The 18914-nt window shown below is 39.4% G+C and overlaps 1 protein-coding gene across 2 annotated transcripts in view; it reads right to left on the bottom strand.

Moving 5' to 3' along the window:
- The window catches only part of BMP7 (bone morphogenetic protein 7), a 95256-nt gene that overhangs the window by 47380 nt on the left and 28962 nt on the right, over nt 1–18914 (bottom strand). For both annotated transcript variants that reach the window (XM_072633458.1, XM_072633457.1), the window contains one exon: nt 2058–2250. In XM_072633458.1, coding sequence (XP_072489559.1) covers nt 2058–2250 — 193 coding nt within the window. The remainder of the gene's footprint in view (nt 1–2057; nt 2251–18914) is intronic.

The raw sequence follows: 18914 nt of genomic DNA, 5'->3' as shown, positions 1-18914 counted from the left end.
GGAATCCCAGGCAAAGGAATGGGTCCCAAAGGAGCACTTCTCATACCCAAGTAATCTTGGAACAGAACTACACATCAATGTGCAGCATGTTATGCCTCCTTCTGCCTCCTCTTGCCAAGGAAATGCCATGCATGACACCAAATTCATCTTCAAATAATCGTGACTCAGGGGCTCAGTGTCCTACACTATAAATTCAGCCTGCTGATGACTGCTAAGCAGGATCAGATAGGTAGGCAAAGTGAACCAGGACAGAAGTGAAGCCCCCAGAGCTTTGATAATCAGAACAAACAGTAAAAGAAATCACAGGAAGACTACAAGAGGTTAACAGAAGGTGCAGGGAGAGGGTGAGGGTAAAAGAAGAAAAAGGATTTCCCGGCATGAAAATTTGTTGCATTATTTTAAAAATAAGAAGAAAAAAGAAGGGAGCAGAAGGAGGGGGAGAAGAAAGGAAGAAAAGAAAGAAGAAAGGAAGAGAAAAATGGAAGAAAGAGAAAGGATGGAGGGAGAGAAAGAAAGAAAAAAGAAAGAAAAAAAGGAGGAAGGAAGGAGAGAAGGAAAGAAAAAAAAAGAAAAAAAAACAGTTAAGCAATTAAAAAAAAACCCCACCTTTGGCAAAGCTGTCTTATGACTTGGTCCTGTACCCTGAGAATCCGGAGAAAGACTGAGGGCTGTCTATCCTATAGTGATTGGATATGCGGAACAGCTGAGTTGAGCCTGACCCAGTGTTCACATGGGCCAGTCAAATTCCTGAGATTAACTTTTTGACCAATATTTTTGAAGCAGGTTTTGTGAACATAATGACAACAAGCTTTTATGACTGCCAGTGGGCTAATGGTGTAAGCAAGGCATCATGCAACAGAACTGATTGAGTGTTATTGATAAATGGTCTTTGAGGTTCTTGTAGTCTCAATTAATCAGCCTAGATGAGAAAAATCAAACATATGGTCTTGTTCAAGAACTCTGAGGGATTTGTCAGAGAGTAGAGAATACATGAATAATTGCTAGGAATGGGTTTAATGGCTCATCTTGTAATTTTGCACACGCAAAACAATAAATCAATGGGAGGACTGAGGCATGGTTCGTATGGGTTAATTAGGGTGCCTAAATGTCTTTGCTAATAAAGTGCACATAAGAGCAAGGGCTCCATCCTGCCACACTTCTAGAAATCACACCTCCAAAGAAATGTCTGAGGTCTCTTTCTGATGATGTCAATCTGGTTGGTTCTATGGTACTTTTCCACTCTAGCCGTGAATCAATTTTCCCAAAAGGATCAAAAATTTTGGCAGTGGGGAAGGTAACTCACCCTTTTTAAAACAGGAAGACTTTTTAGGATCAGATACTTCTGTCTTCCTGTAAAGATGCTGATGATGGGAACTGGCTCCTTTTTAACATATCTCTAAAGCCAATTGCCATGTTATACTGTAAGACCTTACTAATTCAAACTCTACTAATTTGAAATTTATAAATAATACCAGCATATTTCTATAACTTTATGAGTAAAAAGATAGAAATTATATTTTCTTATGGCTTTTTAGGATCCTATCTATAATTTCAAGAGAATCTGGTCTCAAAATTAGTATCTTTTCAAGGTATGTTTGTAAAAAATTAAGTTTCTGAATGAGACATGTTGGATCAAATGACCACGGAGACCACTTCCAACTCTAAGACCTGTGATTACGTCTTTAATTTCTGGCAATTTCAGTTCTTGAAATGCAAAAGAATTTTTGTATTTTATGGTAAATGGCAAATGTTTTCTGTTAATTCACCTAACTGTTCTGTATTTTCAACTCTGCTGTCTTCCACAGCAAATCCCCAGTAACACTTAGAATAATATTGGCTACAGAGTAGACAGATAAACTGTCTGAATGCAATTTGAAAATTTGATGAATGTCAACATGGTCTTCCTCCCAACAGTCTTAAATAAATTTCTGCTGCAAATTTTGTCCCATTGGCATTGATGGTGCAAACAGCAACCACATACAATACTCTACCTGTTGCCATACTCTTCACCCATAATGTCTGCCAAATGGCAAACCTTCTCCCATTCAGAACCTCACCTCCCTGTGTGTTCCTGAAGCACCTGGTAGACACTGATCCGGAAAGTTTCATTATCAAAGCGTTCTCGGATGTAATCCTTGTATATCCTAAATTCAGCAGCAGTCACAGCTTCTCCCTCTGGGATCCTAGAGAGATCAAACCTGAATTCCCGATGATGATAGCGTTGGTGGAAAAACTCTTTGTCATGCTCCACTGGAAAAAACAAAGGGAAAAAGAAAGGGTAACTGACTTTCTATTTGTAAATCTTCTAGCAGGTATCTACTTCATTGTCCCAATCACTTCACTTCAGATAAATGGGAAGTAAGATGAGAGCAAGGAGCAATTTGTGGTATATCTCCCAATTCTTTACCACTTTCAGAACTGAAGAGCCAGATTTAACTCCTGTTTCCTCTCCTGCCTGTATCAGTGGCAATTTTAATTTGGACTCTACAGTATAATGTAATTAGGGAAGAACACTGGATTTGGGGTCAAGGGCTCTAGCCTTGAATTCCAGTTCTCCTTCATTTTTCCTGTGGAACCTTGGACAAATCACTTCCCTTTTCTAATTTTCCATTTCTTCATCTTTGGAATGAGAAGTTTGGATTCAATGAACTTCAAGGTCTCTAGGCTCCTGAGAGTGCTATAGGCCCACACTCATAACTATTCATCTAACACCTTACAAACACTTGAACTGACCACAAAGAAAAGACAGATACATAGCAAGAATGCTTCTGAAAAAAGGGGCAGGGGGGAGGACTGGCTGAAGAAGGCCTCTTCACAAAATTTTTCTGGGAAGGCTGAAAATGTATACTTATCCCCAAGACAAACATTACTGCTTAAAATCATATTCTGCCAGATGCCCAAACTTTCAAAGAAATTAGACAATCAGACAGAGAGAGAAAATGAGAATTGGAAAGAAAAAATCCTTTCTACAGAAAGCAAGATGGTCAGGTGTTCAAGTTCATTCTGGATAATTGAATTGAAAGATATGCCAGAGCTGGGTGAACTACCCACAAAGAGGGTATCTGTTCAGCAAGAGTGAACATGTTAACTTTGAAAGAGGGACAGAGCAGTACTCATTTGGCTAGCCAGAGTTTACACAGAGGAAGAGTGGAGGATAAGGCTCAAAGGAAGGCATTTGTGACAAACCTCCAACACCTTAAGAATGATAGAACATTAGAGCTGGCAGGGATCTGAGACCATCTAGTCCAATTCTCTCATTTTGCAGCTAAGGAAACTAAGGCCCAGAGAGATCAATTAAGATACCTTGGGGTGGAGGGGTGAAGGAAAATTAAGAATGGGATGAAAGAGAAGTGGATATTTTTCAGCCCAATGAATTTTGAAAACTCTAGGATTTGGTTAAACTTTGCTCTTGGAACAGAATCATCAGGTTGTATGATAAGAGATAGGCTAATTCCCAAGAAAATAGAATTCCTAAGGTTTCTTAAAACATTTAGAACTATAGTTTGAAAGGATTTAAAAAAAAAAATCCACCCAAACCAGGCCACTCATTTGTGTATGCAGCACAGATAAAGTAACTGCTCATTTAATTACTCTGAGTCTATGTAAGTGGATATACCCATGAATTCTGAGAGGCCCTTTGGAAATGTGATCTTTGATATTAACACACATGCTTCTCTGAATGTACTGCAGCTGTTGAAATCCTGGTAACATGTGGGAGAACGGAACTCAAAGGAATCTCAAGGAACCATTCTTCTCCCTGTTTACAGTTCCTCCCCTTTCCCTTTACACTCTGGCTATATCTCTTGACCCAGAAGTAACAAATCTTTTCAGCCCTAATTTATGAGAAATACTGACCCAGAATCCACATATTAGATCAAGATAGTAAAATGTATCACTTATAATTAGAGACAAAGAGAAACAGGGTGGGGGGGGATGGAGGCGGGGCCCCAAGAAAGGGCAGCAAATAGTTTTAAAGCAAAACTATAGCACATGTGGTGAGTTAAGATCATGCACTGTTTGGTGACCCTAGCAATACCTTAAACACAACAGCATGAGGTAAGCATGCCATGGAGCTTGAGCCCTTAGGTCTGAATTTCCTCAGCTTCTGTGGGTGTAAGCTAGCCTTTTGACAACGTGCCATGGAGTCTGATTAACTGCCTGGGGGAGGGGGGGGTGAGTTGGCTTTTTAAAGAAAGAAAGAAGGGGGAGGGGGAAATCTGTTTCATGTGGGGGATAGACACTTGAAACCAGGTCAGGTTTCAGGAATCAAACAGACCCAGCCTGCATTGGTTCTTTCTGGGCCTCAATGACCTAACATGGGTGGGGCAGCTGCTGATACAACAAGCCATGATGACAATTTTGGACCTATTCTAGCTGGTCATGTCAACATCTGCTGCTATTCCCCTATACCTGGGGGAAGAGGAAGGATAGGGCTTTGAGGGTTTATGAGTTAGAAGATTCTCGATCCCTCCAGCCTCTCCTCAGCAGGCTCCAACCACAGAGATGCTCAGGACCTGTCCATAACTTGGGCAGTGTGTTAGGGAGATAAACAAACAAACCTCCATGCATAAGCTGTGTTCCTCAGGACACTAGGGCAGCGTGGCAACTGACACTTGAGTATTTAAATCTAGTCACCATTCAGAAGGTGCCAAATGTTCTCTTGCTGTTTTATTTCTTAGTTTCTACAAAGCATAGGGGAGGAGGAAAATAAGAAATGTTCTCTAACAGTAGTATAGCCCAGCAGGTAAAATAACAGCCAAGTGAGAGACAAAGAACAAAGATGCCCAATGGGGAGAAAAAGCATATAAAAGCATTTATATCATGTCTACTAGTACCAGGCACTGTGTTAAGTGTTTCTGAAAATACTACCTCAGAATGATGGGATTGATTTAAAAACATTTTTTTGCAAACATTGCCATTGAGTCTAAGGTATGTTGGCCAAATCACTAGTTCTAATGGTACAACATGTTTTACTAGTAAGACTCCCAGCTTATCTGTATTTAACTCTTGGCTGCTCTCTTAATTAGATTTCACAAACATATCCAAACAGTATTGGTCCTGACAAATTGACCAGTATTGGTCATTAAAAGAAGTGATGCTTTACTTTGCTTGGTGGGAGAATGGGGTATGTGTAAAAGGTTACCAAGAGACAGCTTGTCTAACAGCGTTTATATAGCGCTTTAAGGTTTGCAAAGTACTTTACAAATATTATTTCATTTGATCCTGAGGAAAAGGTGCCATTATAATCCTTGTTTTACACATGAGGAAAATGAGGCAAACAAGTGACTTGCCCAGGGTTATACAGCTAGTAAGTGTCTGGGACACCATGTGAACCCAGCTCTTCCTCAATCCAAGTCTAGCACTCTATCTACTCTAAGACCAGGTCGTGACAAACTAACTTTATTTCCCTTTTTGCGTACAATAATTTACAAATAATTGAAACTGAACAAATGAGGGCTGAATTGTACATTCAACTGACAGAGTTACTAATAGTTACTGGTCATTCAGAGAAATGTCATATAGTAAGTATACCTGGATTTCAGCAAAAGCTTTGATAGGCTCATGCTTTTCTTGTCAACCAGACAGAGAGAGGTAGACTGAATTAGTATTGGTTCTTGTCTTTTTTAAACATAAAAACATTTCATAGATATCCCTACTCCCAAATGATAAGATTGTGTCTACTACCACTATGCTCAGAGTGACAAAACTCACAATAACTAAAAAATACTGGGAATTCGGCTCCACTTTTAAGTGAATTTGTATCTTATTAATCCCAACAATATGTACATATTATTTTAAGAACTGTTATACATGTAAGTGCAAGACATTCTATACAAAGTCATAAGCTGCTTATTTTGTTGGAACCAAGTACAGATCAACGTGACAATCTTGATATGAATATGGATTCAAGGACCCCTTTTAGTAACTCTATGCCCTGCACTCCCTGCAAGGTCCATAGCACACACATTGGAAACGACACTACATGAAGGTATAATTAGGTAGTTTCAGAACAGGTTGAGTGAAGAGACCCTCAAAACAGATGAGTCATTGATGGCTTGATGTCAAGTTAGATGAAGGTTGCTAAAGATGTACACCAGGAATCTGTCCTTGGTCCTGGGCTAATCAACATTTTTAGCAATAATTTGGATGAAGGCATAAAGGGCAAACTTGTAAGATTTACAGATGGCATGAAGGTGAGTAAGATAAAAAGCATGTTAAATGTCAGACTCGATCCTATAGACTTATAGTGACAATTTAGTAAGATGAAATTAAATAGTGGAATGTAAAAGTCCGACATTTGAGTGAATGAGTGTGTGTGTGTGTGTGTTTGAGTGTGTGTGTGTGTGTGTGTGTGTGTGTGTGTGTGTGTGTTTTAAATCTACTGCACAGGTGCAGGGTAGGAAAAGCTGCCTATACAATAGTTCCTATGAAAAAGATCTTGGGGTATTACCGTAAGCCAATAGTGTAATATGGTAGCCAAAAAAAGAGTAATACAATCTTAAGCTACAATAAGAGAGATGTAGTATCCAGAGGATAAAGGTAGTAGTTCCATTGTGCTCTTCTCTGGTCAGTCAATCAATATTTATTAAGCACCTACTATGTGCCAGATATGGGGCTAAGCATTAGGAGATATAAAAGGAGGCAAAATATCTTGAGGGCAAAATACCTGCCCTCAAGAAGTTTACAGTCTAATGGGGGAGATAACATGCAAACATATATAAAGCAAGCTATAGTTAGGAAAAATAAGAAATAATTAGCAGATGAAAGGCACTAGATTAAGAGGGGTTGGGGAAGACTTCCTGTCAAAGGTGGGATTTTAGCTGGGACTCAACGGAAGCCAGGGAGGTCAGTAGGTAGAGCTGAAGACAGCTAGAGAAAATGCCTGAAGATGAGAGATGGAGGAGGTGCCAGCGTTACTGGATTGAAGAGTATACATGATAGGGAGTAAGGTGTAAGAAGACTGGAAATATAGAAGAGCACTAGGTTTTGAAGGGTTTTGAATGCCAAACAGAGCATTTTGAATTTGATCCTGGAGGCAATTAGGGAGCCACTGGAATTTTTGAATAGGAATAGAGCTGACATTATCTCTTGAGAAGAATCACTTTAGTAGCTGAATGGAGGATTGGCTAGAGTTGAGAAACTTGAGGCAGGCATTCTCACCAGCAGGCTATGGCCATAGCACAGATATGAAGTGATGGGTGTCCGCACCAGAGCTGGTAACAGTGTGAGAGAAGTGGGCATATTTGAGAAGTGCTGCCAAGGTGACATACATAGGCCTTGGGACCAGACTGGATGTGGACTTGGGGATCACATAAGCATACATTAGAGATGGAAGGAAACTTGGAAGTCATCTGGCCCAAACCCCAAATTTTACAAAAGAGAAAATGGAAACCTGTTCACTTGCCAAAAGTCACTGAAATGGTAAGAGGAATCACTGGAATTTAATCTGGGTCTTCTGATTCCAGATCCAGTGTCCTTTCTTCTGTACCCCACTTCTGCAAAATCATGCTGTTCTAGTCACTTATTGGGAATACATCAAGAGGAAGACAAAATGGATGCTGAGAGGACTGGGGAAGCTGAGAGAAAAGGATTAATTTAAAGTACTGTAGATATTGAGGAAGAAAAAGGGTGGGGGGAGAGGCGAGTACATAGCTTCACATATTTGAAGAAATATCATATGGAGTCATTGGATGAGAAATTTAGAGCTCAAGAGGACCTTAAACACCATATTGTTCAACCTCCTCAGTTTTCAAGTAAAGCAATTTAGGCTCTGAGAATCTGTGACCTACTTGAAGTCTTATAGGTAATAAATGACAGGGCCAAGATTTGAATTCAGGTCTTCTGCCTCCAAAGTCTGAGTGCCCTTTCCTCTATATCATGCTGCTTCTCGGGCAAAAGGGACTATTCTTGTTCTTCTCGGTCCCAGAGGGAAAATCAGAACAAATGAGTTTAAGTAGCAGAGATGCTAACTTTAGCTCAATGCAAAGAAAGCCTACTTAATAACTAAAGGTGCCAAAGAGAAGAATGAGTTACCTCCAGAGGTAGGAGGTTTCCCTTCATGTAAGGTCTTCAGGGATTTTCAGGGATTGTATAGAAAAGAATATCTTTTCCAGTGAAGGTTGAAATAGCTGATTTCTGAGATCCCTTTCAGTTCAAATCCTGTGAGTCTATCTACATTACCTATAAAATAAAAAGGAATTCACATTTGCACAGCACTTTACAATCCTGAATTACTCCTCTCATAACTACATTTTTACAGATAAGAAAGTTCATCACCAGTTTTAAAATGAGGAGCAGCATGGCACAGTAGATTGAGAACTGGCTTTGAAAACAGGAAACCTGAGTTCAAATCCCATCTTGGACACATATTGGCTATGTGACCCTGGGCAAATCATTTAATATCTCAATGGACTAAGTAATATACGCTAAGACTACAAGTTGCAGAGAAGGTGGCTTACGAACCTGCTTTTGTAAGGAGAATTTGGAAATCCTCTCTATCAATGAAATCATAGGTCCAGTTCCTATGCCTATTGTACAACGGAGAAGGAAAAAGAACCAGGTGAATATTTCATACAATGGCTGCAATAATGTGAATGAAAACGACACTGAAAAGCAACTGAACTATGATAAATAGTGATGATCCGTCTTGGCGCCAAAGAACAGAGAAGGAAATACATTTCACTCCTCTCAGAAAGGAAGTTGTAGGGGGAAGGTATATATGCAGAATATAATATACAGAGCTTTCTTTATTATAAGGCAGGTTCAAATGATGGTTATGTAAGAACAAAAGTCATCCAGAAAGTTTTCAAATAAAGTGTAACTGAACAATCTAATTCCTTTGAAAAAAGTCAGGATCCTTACAAATATCAAGAAAGGACTACAAAAGCCATTCTGATTGAATTGGGGGGGGGGGCTGGGATTCTGAAGAAATGATAAATAATTATATATTTAACAACATTCAATATTAAATTATTGTTGTTCATCTGTGTCTGATTCTTTGTGACCCTGTGGACCATGGCACACCAATACTGTCCATGGGGTATTCTTGGCAAAGATATTGGAATGGTTTGCCATTTCCTTCTCCAATGGATTAAAGCAAACAGAGGTTAAGTAACTTGTCCAGGGTCACACAGCTAGTACCTGAGGACAGATTTGAACTCAGATCTTCTTGACTCCAGGCCCAACATTCTATCCATTGAACCATCTAGCTGCTTCTACAATATTAAGGACATGCTATGTTTAAATCACTGGGCAACATACAAAATTACATAGTCTCTGCCCTCATGGAGCTTATAATCTCATAGGAGCATAATACACACACACACACACACACACACAAAATAGTATAGTGAATAAATGCATTAGAGAGTTACAAAGCAAAGCACCACGTAAAGTTCAAGAGTGTGCAGTAGGAATCAGAAAATACTGTATGAAGAAGGTATCATTTGATGTTTTAAAAAAAGATATATTTAACTGATATACTTTGATTTCAAATTAATCAGAAAACATTTATTAAGTGTCAACAACACTCCAAGCATTGTGCTAGGCTGAGGATAGGAATACAAAGAATATAATAATCCCTACTTTACTTTATTTCTTACTATATGCTCACCAGCAAACCACCTCTTTCTTTTGAGAGAGAAAGAAACAAAACTAACCGACACTTCAATTCTGTCTGGCAGCACATGCAGTATTCCACATCCACTGTTCTCTCACAAGATGCCATTTGAATTATGCCTTGAAGGTTAATGGGAATTCACAGAATTATAGAATGTATAGTTGGAAGGGACCTCAGCAGTCACATAATCCGGACAACACCCAAAAGGAATGTCCTCTCCAACTTTTTTGACAAATGGTCATCTATCCTCTGCATGAAGACCTGCAGGGAGGGAAAACCCACAAAATCTCAAGGCATCTCATTCCACCTACAGATCTTTCTAACTGTTCAGAAGTTTTTCTTCATGTCCAGTCTAAGCACTTTCTACCATTCCTCCTGGTTCTTTTCTCTCTAGTCAAATAGAACAAGACTAATCACAAAGAGTTGGATACATCAGAAAGATGACTGAACAACAAAAAACCCTCTTCCAACAGATCTTCAAATGCATGTGCGGCATCCATTCTGGAGTTACTCCCCGGTTTGGCACTCAGAAATCACAGACTGGCTCCCTTAAGGGTGACTTCTTACCCCAGGTTCAAAATACTTTGTGGGTCCACACTTCTAAATCCACAGCTCATGAGCCTCAGTGGTATGCCTGATTTTAAATGGTCGTAAGTAGGCACAATCGGCCCAAATGCCAATAAATACAACGGAGCTACAAAACATCCTCATAAGCCTGGAGCAAACACCCCACAAATATACAATCAAGAGGAGGAGTGGGCACATACTTAAAGTACACTAGGGAAGAAGCATCCTTGTAGGGAATATATGATCAAGGCAGCCTCTGCCTCCCATGCTGCAGGACCCTGAGGCCCTTTCTCTTCTCCTGGTTTACTCATACTGCTACCCGCGAAGCACATTCTCCCTGCTAGACATAGCAGTGGGCTGGGTTCCCTGGACCTGCACCTCTCAGCAGATGGACTTCTGCCTGACGGAATTATTCTCTCAAATTCATAGTTGGCTCGCTTCTCTGCTGTCAGGGGTCACACTCCTCAAGGATGCCTCTCACCTCCACTCTTATTTTTCTCTGGATTTTGTGACTCCTACTATGACTGAGGTAGGGAGAAAAGAGGAACCCTGACTCCCCACCCTCAGGGTGAAGGAATAATTCCCTCAAAAGAGCTGGATTCTTCTGTACAGGTGGCTCTCTTCTTTACTACTGGAGTTCATATTCCTTAGCATTACTTCTGCCTTTACCCACTCTTGGAGTGCATGTCACCATTTTTTTCAAAAAGGGCCACATCTTCCAGAACCAATGGCTCTCTGCCCTCGAATCCATCAAGAAGGATTTCTTCACACCTCATAAAAGGTGACAAAATAAAAACTATCCTTTGTACTTTTGAGACAATAATTCTTTGCTGTTTCTGTTGTCTGTTCTTTCTATAGTTTTTCAACTGAGGGTGTGGCGGGGTGGTGAGAGTTGGAAAATCAGCTGATCAGAGGTGTCCAATCAATTCCCATTACACTTAACTACAGCTATTATGCTCCCATACCTCCAAAATCTTCTCTTTACATCCCCAGTTACTTTCATCAGTCCTTATAGTACATATTCAATGTCCTTCACCATTCTGGTTGCTGTCTTCTGAATGCTCTACAGCTTAACAATGGTCTTATTCAACTCTGTTATCCTTAAGTGAACACAGTACCACAGATAATGTTCTGGCCAGGAATTATCATAAACGGATTATCACCTCCTTACAGTGGAAGCTACACCCACTGCATCCCTGGCCATGGCCAGTCATCTTGACGCTCATCTTGCTACTGGACTTTGATGACTCTGGAGGAGAGAGTAAGGCTCTGCCTCATTCAAATCCAATTCATGTGCAAGTCAAGACATAACCCCTGGATTTCACTGGTCCTCTTTAAAAAGAAAGGACATATAAAAATCTATATACCCTTTGACCCAGCAATATCACTTCTAGGTCTATATTCCAAAGAGATCACAAAAATGGGGAAAGGACCCACATGTACAAAAATATTTATAGCAGCTCTTTTTGTGGTGGCCAGAAACTGGAAATCGAGGGATGCCCATCAGTTGGGAAACGGCTGAGCAAGTTATAGCATATGAATGTAATGGAATACTCTGGAGCTATAAGAAATGACAAACAGAAGGACTTCAGAAAAATCTGGAAAGATTTATATGAACTGATGCTGAGTGAAGTAAGCAGAACTGTTACACAGTAACAGTCACAAGGTGCGAGGACTGTATCTGATAAATTTAGCCCTTCACAGCAATGCAAGGACCTAAAACATTTCCAAAGGACTCATGAGGCAAAATGCCATTCATATCCAGAGAAAGAACTATGGAATCAGAATGCAGAATGAAGCAGATTATTTTCTCTTTTGTTATGTTTGGTTTTGGTTTTTCTCATGGTTTTTCCCATTTGTTTTAATTCTTCTATGCAACATGACTAATGTGAAAATATGTTTAATAAGAATGTATGTTTAGAGTCCATATAAGATTGCATGCCATCTCGGGGAGGGAGATGGAAAGGGAGAAGGAGAAAATTTAAAACTTATGGAAGTAATTACTGAAAAGGGAAAACAAATAAATTAATTATTAAAAAATAAAAGGAAGGAAGAAAAAACAACAACCAATCAACACAGCCCAAGATCATAGTGGGTCGTCTGGCTACCCCATCAAACTCCTTATTCATATTGAGCATACAGTTCATTAAAACTTTCAGATCTTTTTCAGGCAAACTACAGTACTGTCTAACTATCCTATACTTAGGAAATTGATTTTTGGGACCTTTGTAATACCTTTTATTTATGCCTATTGAATTTCATCTCACTACAAGAATCAGCCTGATATTCTGACCCAGGGATGAGGAACTTGTGCCCTCTACTCTGCAGGTTCCTCACCTCTCTACCCATCAAGATCCTTTTGGATTCTAACTCTGTTATCCAATGTATTAACTACCCCTTCCAACTTAGAATCAGTCAACTTTCACAAACATACCATCTATGCTCATCTTCAAGTCATCAATAAAAATACTCAACAGCACAGAGTCAAGTTGGGCACTACACTGAAACCTCCCTGCCAAGTCGTCATGAACCATAAGGACTACTCTATGCAATTCAACCAGGCCTGAATTCTTTGATAATGCAATGTTTTTTGTCATCAAACCCACTAGCCTCCATCTTTTTTATAAGATAGTATGATAGGCTTTGTCAAATGTTTTTTCTAGAATCTAAATAATCAATAGCTATAGCACTTAACTGATCTTCGAGCTAAGTAACGATGCCAAAAAAAAAAAAAAAAAAGGATAGTCAGGCATGACCCAGTCTTAAGGAAACCATGCTGGCTCCTTATAATCCTTGCTTTCCTTTCTAGAGCGTCAGCTGCCATCACTTTAATGATCCATTTCAGAATTTTCCCAGGAAGTGAAGTCAAATATGAAGTCTATAGTTCACATACCATATTCTCTTCCCTTTTGTGAAAATTTCATGAAAATCAAGACATTTGCCTTCTCCAATTTTGTGGTATTTCTCCCACTTTTCATTATCCTTCCAACACCACTAATAGTGGCTCATCAATCATATTTGAGGATTGTTTTCAGTATCTGAGGATGTTCAGATGGGTCTGATAATTCAAATTTATCAGAGGTAACTTGGTTTTTTCTCATTGTCTCTATACTTATCTTGGGTTTTTGTTGTGTTTGTGTGTGTGTGTGTGGGTGTGTGTGTGCACTTGTGCTGTTCATATTCTCCCTCTCAAACGTACCTGATATTTATTTTGTATTTATTCTGCACATGCCTATATCTAATCTCTTGTCAAGTCTTGTCAATTCTACCTTTGCAACATCTCTCCTACACATTTCCTTCTCTTCTCTGACACTGCCATCATCCTGGTGCGAGGTTCTTGCCCAGATTACTGCCACAGCCTTCTGTTTAGTCTCCCTGCCTAAAGTCTCTCTTCTCTGAACCCTCCACCCAGCTATCAAAGCACTCTTCCTAAAGTGTAGGTCTGACAATGTCATAACTCTTCCCACTCCCTCCCCATTCAATAAACTCCATTTATCTCCAGTCTCCAGGATCAAATATAAAATCCTCTGTTTCTTCTAGGCCCTTTATAATCATCCCTTTATATCTTACTCCTTTCCACATAATCAGTTCAGTGATACCGGCCTCCTGGCTGGTCATATAACACAACATTCTGCCTCCCACCTTGGTGCATCTTGACTTACTGTCTCCTGTGTCTCAAATGTTCTCCTTCCTTGCTTCTCCTAGGTTCCCTGGCTTCTTTCAAGTTTTTCCAAGTCTTCCTTAATGCTAGTGACTTCCCTCCGAAATTAACTCCAATTTATCTTGTTTACACACACACACACACACACACACACACACACACACACACATTCTGTATGTAGAATTGTCTGTTATCCTGTATACGTCTTGTTTGTACGTCATCTTCCCCATTTGATTACGACCTCCTTGAGGACAGGAAGTACTTTTGTCTTTCTTTGTATACCTCATAAAATGCTTAGCACAGGACCCAGCATATAGTAAGTATTTAATAAATGCTCGTTGACTTAACTTATTGACTCCATACTTGTCTCCCTGACTGAATTCAAGCCCCTCAAGAACACAGTGTCTGGTACACACTTGGCGTTTACTCTACTTACAAGAAAAACAAAATGAGAAAAGAGTAGCATGACCTGCTTTCCGCTGTCAGTTATCATTATCCGTCCATCTTAAGTAATTATCTCATCCTTTCTTTCATTTTTCCCTATCTCAATATAGTTTTTTAAAAAATACATCCTCTTATCTTGAGGTTCCCTTTCCAGCTTCAACTCCTTCTGAGCTTTATTCTGACTTTCCTAGGGTAATGCTATAGTCTTATTTAATCCATGGGTACCTGCCTCTTCTTCCATTATCTGAGGTCTCTTCAAGCATTTTTCTTCCTTTTTGGAATTGTTTCTATATATCTTTGAAATTCCATTCTTGAGGGCTTCCCTTTTCTCCTTGACTGAGTTCCTCCATAGAATTTTAATCCACAGGAACATTTTTATTCTTCCTCTGAACCATCTGAAAATTGTTCTTCCCAAATTTAGGTCACATGCCAGATTATGCCCAGTACCTTTTTCTTCTCTGTCTCAAACTCTAATAGGGAGTGATCACTTGCCCACACATTTTTCATTATTTTCATCCCAGTAACAAGTTCCTGTCCATTCAAAAAAATCAGATCCAGAATAGATGCCCTTGTTAATTCCTCCACCTTTTGAAGAATCAAATTATCATTAAGGCAAGTAAATAGGGGTTAGGAAGGACATCTCAGTTAGAAGATCTGGGTTCAAATCCAAGCTCTGCCATTTACTTCCTATGTGACCTTGGGTAACCTATTTCTTTGTTCTGGGTCTTGGTTTCCTGCTCTTTAAAATTAAGAGATAAAAGTAAATGACCATAGGTCATTTTCATATATAATACACAAGAAGATGTTTCAGCCTCAAGGGCTAACTAAATAAGGTCAGAACACCAGATTTTGATTTTAATTCATGTCACCACCATTCAGTGATTTCAAAAGGTGTGCAATGTGCTTGTTCACTCGATACTCATAAAATCTGTGTGGCCAAAGCTATTATCATTCCCACTTTACAGATATAGAAACTGAGACCTAGAGAGGTTAAGTCACTTATCTATAGTCACACACAGCTAGTAAGCATCCAAGGTAATACTGAACTCAGGTCTTTCTGACTGTAATTCTAGCACTCCACTCTTAGCACCAGCTAAACCCTCTTCAACCTTATGTTCTTACAAAACAACACCAACAACAAGATGGACAGCCCTGGGTCTGTAACATCAAAGTCTGCCTTCCATCGTTCAATCCAAAGCAGTCACCAAACTCTAGAGCAGAGGTCCTGAGAACTGCAGAAAGTGCTTTTGGGAAACAAGGATGAGAAAAACAGGCCAACTGATGATGAAATAGCTGAATGTGAAATAGCTATGTGCTTGAAATGCATTTCAAATACCTGATTTAAGACCAAAACTGATCTTAGTTTTTGGTCTTAGATTTAAGACCAAAACTGGGAAAAAGTTTCTATTTTGATATGCCTCCAGAATATGCATAAATTCCATGCTGAGGGTTATTTTCTTTACTTAAATATTGTTTAAGTGTTACACAGAATATGCATAAATTCCATGCTAAGGATTCTTTTATTTCCATATCAAGAAGATAATTTGATAAGCATTACCTAAACCAAATGCTCATCTATTTATAAACTTTTAAGGCAAAATTTCTTCTTATTTTCCTTAACTTTTGTTTCCTGACTTCAAAAATATTCTTCTCAATAATGGATTTTTACGCACAAGTTCATGAAACATTTTTTGTATTCTATACCACCTGATAAAGAAAAACATAAATAAATGAAAGTTCTCTGATGGAGGATACAGAGTTGGAATTCTATACTTGTTTCCTTCTCAACATTCCTGCCCCAACCCCCCAGAAGAGCTGGCAGGGATTTGCAAAGGACTTTAATCTTTAATCTTTCTAAGGACCCAGATTCCTGAGACCAAAAGATAAGTCAAAGGATAATGCATTCCATAAGACAACTCTGTTCTGACAGAATCTGTGGCCTTGTGACTAACTGTCACTGAGGTCAATTCCAGGCATACAAAACCATATCAAACTCAACAATCCCAATATTAGTCAGGTGAAAACAAAAAAGCACATTCTATGTTCTATGATCCCCAGCAATTCAAACACCTATCATTTTATAGATGGGAAAACTGAGGCACAGAGCAATTAAATGACTTGCCCAGGATCAAACAGCTAGTAAGCAACTGAAGTGGGATATGAACCCAGATCTTGCCGATTCTAAGTTCAATGCCCTAACCACTACCCCACTGCCTCTGATTAGTCTTCACCCCAACTTCCCTCATAAAGTGAAAAGTGAAATGGGAACAGGCAAAAATACTTTAAGTTTTTCCCTCCATGACCACAACTGTATTAAAAAAAAAAACCAGATGTAGGCCAATAGTAAATTTTTTAAGCCAAACTTTTATAGGAGGACCAATAAAGGGTGTCCTTCCTACAGTATCTTCTATAGACAATTTTCTATAGGAATTTTAAACATCTAGAAATATAACCCATCAACTTGGATTTCTCTGTAGTGAGTATAGAGTGGATTACAATAATTACACATCAAAGTCTTTCTACCTCATTGTTACTGTCATTATATACCTATGGTAGATGAGTTACCATGGTACCTAAGCCCACATCAATCATTGTTAGGAATGGGCTGTAGTCTCCATCAGACACAGAGCCCACATCGTACTTGTTCCATTATTATGACCACCAGTGGGCTTGGGACAGAAGAGCTAATGGATAGAGGTCATTACTAATCAGTCTTCAAATGGGATGCTTGGCTTCTTGAAAAGGTTCTTAACTCTCTCTCTCTCTCTCTCTTTGACTGTGGGGGGCGGGGGGGGAGGGTGTGTGTGTGTGTGTGTGTGTGTGTGTGTGTGTGTGTGTGTTGTGGAGCCCTTTGGCCATCTGGTGAAAACTTCTCAGAATGCTGGGTTCTTGCTGATTTTTAAAATTTGAAAGAAACATTAAATTTCAATTAGTGGTTAGTTTAAATAATAATGAAATTGCATCCAAGTTCACAAAAGTCCTGAAATTTAGATCCCAGGTTAAGAATTCCTGTTCTAGAGACTACTTTTGATCTTTAAAAAAATCACTATTAATTGGACTAACCATATTGAATGATTTCAAATATCATCTATGCTTGTCATTAGCATAATAGCACTCTTTGCAAAGAATTTTTCCACGTATTCTTCCAGTAAGTAAACCATGTACACTCCTTTAGAAGACGACTTTGAGTTGTCAAAGAAACATATCACAGACTCTTGCAGGGTCCATCAAGCTGAAAAGGTTTCCAGTACTCCCAGAGATTAAGGACTATCTGGCCTATCCAAGTACAGAGAGGTTCACATGGGAAGATTGGGTGCTGAGTACCTTGGCCCTCACCACTCACTAAACAACTAAAAATACAAAATGGCCCTCAGGCCCAAGCAGACCCTGTCCTCTTCTTTTTCTAAAGCCATCGTTGCAGAGTCCAAAAGGGGGATAAAGGGTATCAAGAATTACTCAGCTTTTATACCAGCTGCTATTTATACTGAGTTAAATGCTGATAGCCCAAATAGGTGTGTGTGAATTCTTTTAAGGAACTGAACCACATGCATGGTGACATTTTCACTTTAAATGACATGGTGACTTGTACCTTCTCTGATCTTTATGATATTCATGTGAGGCAGGGGCAATTATATCAGCTTATAACCTAGGAAATTTAACTGGTCCAATGTGAACATGCAAGTTAATGGCAGAAGCAGGGACGAGGGCCCAGGTCTGATCCTCTTTTATTTCCTTTCTTCTACTTCTAACAGGCTCCTTCCTCTCTGCCTGTTAGGGGCAACTGATCAGCAGTTGTGACTGGTGGTGATGAGGAAATAGGGCTTTCTCTCCACAATGATTTGTCCCATTAATGATGGCTGTGGCGGCTGAGTTGGAAGCTGGTCTGGTGTCTTGGATAGTGCGGCTATTCCCAAAGTACAGTGTTTTGCACATAGTAGTGCTTAATTTATGTTATTCATTCATTCAGTTGCCAAATATTGCCATTTGCCATGAGAAGGGGCAAAATGAGAGAGTATCAATGGTTCACCTCAGACCTGTCCCCACTACCGGAAAAATGACTATTGAGAATATATCTTACCTTTGCTGAGCAAGTAGTGTTCTCATCTATGAAGGAGCTACATTTATTCCTGTCTCAATATCACAAACATCTGTAAAGACCGAACTCACAAGAATTCCACTAATGGAACGAATTCCATTGGTTCACAACTTCCCCGAAATTAAAGGCAAGTGACTGTGCCTTAAGGGACGGATTGATTGTGAAGAAGACAAAATCCTTCCCCATGGCTTTCATATGCTACTTGAAAGTGCCCTCCTGGCTAAGATTCTATGGAGCTGATCAGTGAAAAATAAACAATTTTATTTCCCTAAATGTGCTCCTTTCACACTTGTGGGTTCTTAAACTTCTTTCTTCCAACACTGTAAGACACGTGAAATATAGCCTCCTCATTTTTTTCAATAGTATCTCCTTGTGCTGGGGCAAGTGTTGTTTTAAACTTTATTTTGTAGAAAGAGAAACTACTGTTGAAAAGGACAGTGATATTCCCCAAAATAATAACCACACATTAGAAATGCCAGCATTATTAAGAAGTCAGGTCACTTTGCTCTCAAACCTAGCTATACTCC

The sequence above is a fragment of the Notamacropus eugenii genome, chromosome 1 (genome assembly GCF_028372415.1).
Source record: "Notamacropus eugenii isolate mMacEug1 chromosome 1, mMacEug1.pri_v2, whole genome shotgun sequence".
NCBI classification, from domain to species: domain Eukaryota; kingdom Metazoa; phylum Chordata; class Mammalia; order Diprotodontia; family Macropodidae; genus Notamacropus; species Notamacropus eugenii.
This window is presented reverse-complemented; position numbering and strand designations above follow the sequence as displayed.